At 24.5% G+C, this 6,000-nt stretch overlaps 1 protein-coding gene across 1 annotated transcript; it reads right to left on the reverse strand.

Moving 5' to 3' along the window:
- Positions 1-3,704: 3,704 nt before the first annotated feature.
- LOC128955213 (uncharacterized) lies at positions 3,705-5,244 on the reverse strand. The gene is made up of 2 exons (XM_054300864.1): positions 5,204-5,244; positions 3,705-5,135 (listed from the first exon to the last, which is right to left on the reverse strand). Exon 2 carries the CDS (start codon positions 5,085-5,087, stop codon positions 3,705-3,707), a length of 1,383 nt encoding a protein of 460 aa, XP_054156839.1. The 5' UTR covers positions 5,088-5,135; positions 5,204-5,244.
- Between the last annotated feature and the right edge of the window lie 756 nt (positions 5,245-6,000).

Below are 6,000 nucleotides of genomic sequence, written 5' to 3' on the forward strand. Positions count from 1 at the left end.
TTTGAATAAATAATTAATGTTAATGTAATGTGTGAACTAAATCATATGCTATACCAATGTTTTATAAAATTAATAAAATTATAATTTTAATAAAATATAGATTATAATAAAATTATAATTATAATAAAATATAGATTATAATAAAATTATAATTATAATAAAATATAGATTATAATCTTTAAATTTCTAATTATATATAATACTCAGATATGATAAATTATATGATTTATATTAATTTTATCTATAATAAATTATTATTAATAATAGCGGATAAAATAAAAATTTTATATTTTTCTTATGAATTATTTATTGAAATTATAATCAATATAATCAATAGATTAGTTAAATTATTGATTGATTATCCCATTGAACAGCACATTGACGGCAATGTATTGGGTATTGAATTGTTTATGCATTATATCCAATACACTAACTCTCTGGTGTCGACCGGTTTTGATGACTATTTTATGGGTATATTTCATTGGAAACGCCGTTTTCTGGCCTACATTCAGCTAATGGTTATTTGGTTACATGTTTTCAAATTTTCAATGGTTTCACTAACCGATAATCTAGACCTAAATCTTATTATATTATCTAATCAACTATTTATGTTCAATAAGGGCTATGTATTTGAACTAACAATGGCTGCCGTTATGTTATTGTTGGCAATTATAGGTAAAAATTTTTATATTATAATTATTTTTTATAAAATAAAATCAATAAATATAAAAAACAATTTATTTTTTAATATCCTATTATTATTATTATTATTATTATTATTATTATTATTATTATTATTATTATTATTATTATTATAGGCACCTATTCATTGTATACTGAACAATATGGACAGGCTAAATTTTTAGACCTATATTTTATACTAGTAAAACAATCTAGATTAAATTTAACAAAACATAATAGAAAAATTTTTACAACTAATTGTCTATTTGTATTCAAATATATTTTCATTGTTTGCGAAATTAGCAAATATATTGTCTATATATTGAACATATATTTGTCAATAGTTTTCTATATAACATACCGTTCCGATTGTAGTCCAGTATTGTTGTTAATATGGTTTCTAATGGGATTTCTAGCCGCACGTGGATGTCTAGCCTTATGTTGTATAACATTTTATTTTGTCTATTTAGTATCATTGTATTTAACATTGCGATTCAAACAAATTTATAGACCACTAGTGTCTATTGAAACTACAGGTAATAATAATTATTTAGTTTTTAATATATTAGTTTTTTATGATTTTTTATTTAATAAATTTTCTATAAAAACAAACAAACAAAAATATTATTATTTTTATTAATTTTTTTTATTGAATGTTTTTTCTATTAAAAAAAACAAAAATATTATTATTAATATTTTTAATTTTTATTTATCTATTGTCTATTTAAAACTGCATGTAATAATAATTATTTAGTTAATAAATTTTCTTAAAAAAAAACAAACAAACAAAAATATTATCATTTTTTAATTTATTTTTTTTAATAACTAATAATAATTTTTGTGTATTGAATAAATTTTTTCTTTTGGTATTAAAACAAAACAAAAATATTATTATCATTTTTTTATGAATTTTATTTATCTATTGAATATTAAAACTGCAAGTAATAATTATATAATTTAATAAATTTTTGTATGATTTTTTTCTCTATTTTATTGAATAAATTTTCTATTACTGTAAAACAAGCAAAAAATTATTATGATTTTTATTTTATCTATAGATAATAATTATTTAATTGAATAAATTTTCTATTAAAACAAAAACAAAAAAAATATATATTATAATTATTTTTATGTAATTTTTCTTTCATTTATTTATAGATATTACTGAAAATTATTTAAATAATCTAATCTATCGGCAAATTGTTGATCACAATCAATGTTGTATTATAACTAAAGATATCAATGATTATCAATGCTAGAAATATCCTATTAGTCTATTACTATATGTTTATACCGGGTTTGGATTTATGTATAATATTTATCCTATATGAACAAGATCAATTAATGAAATCTATTGGATTAGTTGCCCTAACATTAGTACTAATGAATATATGTATTGTTAATCATCTATTGGTTATGGTTGGCATTGAATCGCATAAATCCTATCGATATATGTCGGCAATGATAGCCCGATATCCCGATAGCCGGTTGTTATCACTGACCGTACGATTGAAAACCGATAGATTTGTTGAACTACTAAGCGGTCCATTGATTGGTTTTTATTGTTGGAAATTATTTCCGTTTACTAACTATGAATTTTCACAATTGATAATCATATGTGTCCTACACTTTACATTGTTTCTCGGATTTGTTATTTAAATTTTAAATAAAAAAAAAGTATTGATTTTTTTTGATTGATTTTGATTTATTTACTATTATGTATATATATACAGTAAATACATATACAGTATATATTTATACGAAATTATTTTAAACAGATTAAAAAAATAAAACTAAAAATCAATTATCAAAATTAAAATGATTGGACTATACTATACTAATAATATCAAACAGTAGTTCAAATAAAAAGTTGACTATTTTTTGTGTGTGTGTCTTACCTATATGTTTATACTGTGTGTGTGTGTGTGTGTRTGTGTGTGTGTGTGTGTGTGTGTGTATGTATGTGTGTGTGTGTGTGTGTGTGTGTATGTGTGTGTGTGTGTGTGTGTGTGTGTGTGTGTGTRTGTGTGTGTGTGTTATTTTTTTATATATCATATATGAGCATGATCAATTATATATATATATATATATATATATAACATTACTATAGTTAGCTTAATTAATCATCGATTTATTTCTATAATATTTGCACTTTTATTATCTAAACATTTAAGTTTTATTGCAAATATGTATTCTATGTATTCTACAGTTTACAATGTTTCTCGGATTTGTAGTTTTAAGGTATTGACTATATCTAGTATTTTGTATAATATGTAATTATATATTATATATATATATTATTATTATTATTTTTAATTACTGTAATTTTTTTCATGTTAATGATTATCAAAAAAAAAAAAAAAAAAAAAAAAAAAAACATTATAATATATTAATTAATTATTAATACAGTAATACAATGATTTTTAAGTATTTATTTTTTTTGAAAAAAATAAAACATTATTTGGTTTTAAAAATAAATAAATTAAACTAATTATTTGATAAAAATAATAATACAATTATTGTATTGTGATTTTTTAAATTTTCATTTAATTTATGAAATTTATAAATGATTTAAATAAAAAATTTACAACAACAAAAATTAACTGATGATTTCTCATTAATTATTAATTTAATATAAAAAAATAAAATAAAATTATATCTTAAATTAACACAAAAAAAATTAATAATAATATTACAATCATATAYATATAYATATATATATATTATCCAACTTAAACACAAACACACAGATAAAACAAATACAAAATAGTAATTAAAATTTWTTTTTTAACTATACAATAAAAAACTATTTAATATATGAGATAAATATTTAAAAATTTAATATAACTTTAAAATAACAACGACAACAAAAATATATATACAGTATATTTTATATAAACATATATTAATATTTTACAGTAGTTTACAGTACACATAGAAAATAAAATAACTAAAACTAAAAAAAACTAAATTTATATAAAAAAACAAAACACAATTAGGTATCTCAACAACAAAAATATCGGCTAAAATAGATAATTGAGTGCACAGTTAGATGAAACCTCTCTAATTGTCGGACAACTGGCCAACAATGTATCTCTGATGACCGTAATGTCCAACTGTTCGCCGGGAAATGTTATATAAACATATTGAATACGTTTCAATCGGCACAACGATTTCAACGCCTCCGGCGACAGATCGGCTTCGGTAACAAACAAATACCGTAGACGTGGAAACAGTCGGTCGATACGGGCCAACAGTGGCTGATCGCCGACCACCAAATTATGTACGTTAAGCTTGAGATGTGTCAATCGGGTTAACTGGTCTAACGGTGCGGACATCGGTTGCGATTCATTGTAAATCATACCCTTTAGCTCCAGACGCTGGATGTGCCGAAAATTCCGGTTCAATGTGTCGATCACTTCGACAATATGCTGGCCGTCCGCGTGATACCATTCAATGGACAATCGTTTCAGTTGACTTAAATTTTGGCCGATCCGAGGCAATAGTCGGCCAATTGATACCGAAAACGTCTGACTCGGATAGTATTTGATTTCAATGGATACCAGTCGAGACATTTGCGACAATCCAGTCAACAATATATCGCTGGCCACCCGATTGAGACTAAAGCTGGTCATTACCGATACGGTTCGCATTGTTCGGCCATAGTTGGCCACAAATCGCTCGAAACGATCGGTGTCTTTGTTGGCGTAGAGTAACGATAGTCTCTGTAACTGATTAAACACTGTTGTTGTTTGGTGGCCATCGGTGGCGGCGGCGTCGGTCAAATAATGAAAACACCTATCGCTATACGGATTGGTTATGTCCAGTGACCGCAAATTCGGGCAATACTTGCCGATACGGTTTTGGAAGTAGTCGATATCTTCGCGATGCGGATCCACACGCAATGACCGCAACTGTCGGCCGAATCGGTCGAAAAATTTGTTCCAAGTCTGACGTCTAACTTGACCGTAGCTTTCGACGGACACGTGAAGCAAATGCGGTAAATGTTTGATAATTGCCGTCAGTTTGTGATCGTTCAGCGGATAGTCATCGTCGGTAAACTCTAGACGAGTGATCGAACCGACCGAACATTTGCGTACAATTGTCTCAAATTGGCGCCACGTTTGCGGTCGCGGAGCCGACGAACTATACGTGTGGCCAAATCGGAGTTCACGTTGAGTACGATAGACTATACGGCGCCACTGGCGACTAACACACTCGCAGCCGACACGCCGGTCAAACCCGAGATAACCTAACAATAGTTCGGCCAAATCGTCGCCGAAACGGTCAAACGAGTCCCGTTGTTGTTGCGATTGTTGTTGTCGGCAATTGTCCTCAGATGATGGCCGACGCTGTCGTTTCGGTGACGATGACATCGATCTATTGGTTGTTGTTGTTGTGGTCATCGGCGGCGGCGGTAATAGTGACCACTACTTGTTGTTGTTTGCGGTAAACTATAATAGAATTAATAATAATAATAATAATTTAAATGAGATTTTAAATAAAATTATAATTTACTTACAATTAATTTGTTTACAATTTTTTTTTAATTAATTAATTAATTAATTAAAAAACAAATTAAAAATTATTATTAACTAAAAAATATTTTCAATAATAATAATAATAATAATAATATTGTTATTATTGTTTAAATTACATTAATATATCAATACATATAACATAAACACTGTTAATGTTATTATTATTACTATTTAATTATTTATATTAATTATTATTAATAATAAACAATAGATTAAAAAAAAAATTATTGTTTGATATTATTATTATTATTATTATTGTTATTATTATTATTGTTATATACAGTAGTTATGCAAACAATAACAATGCAGTCAATGATTGACTAAATGTATTGAAATTTGATTTTTATTTATTATTGTTTTCAATTTTCAATGTAGTAATAATGTGTTGCCATCTATTTGTTTGACAATAATAATGTGTAAAATATTATAAATATTTTTTTTTTTAGTTAATAATAAAATAATAACTTTAATTTTATATATTATATAATATTTTAGATATAATTTTAAATATAAATTAATTACTAGAATTTTTTTAAATATATATTAAAATTTTTATAGTAATTAATTTATACTTAAAATTATATTTTTATATACTTTTTTTTTTAAATAGTTAATATTATAATTATTTTTAATAGCATGTTTGAATTAAAAATAAATAAATATATTATTATTATTATTATTTATGTAATTAGTATGTAATTAAAATATTTAATAATATTAATTGCTTATTTAAATTTTTTTTGAAAAAAATTATTTATAATGAAAATTTTTAGTTATA

Source organism: Oppia nitens, unplaced genomic scaffold (genome assembly GCF_028296485.1).
Source record: "Oppia nitens isolate AA-2021 unplaced genomic scaffold, nextdenovo-longstitch-racon4-pilon3 scaffold12_pilon_pilon_pilon, whole genome shotgun sequence".
Lineage (NCBI taxonomy): Eukaryota > Metazoa > Arthropoda > Arachnida > Sarcoptiformes > Oppiidae > Oppia > Oppia nitens.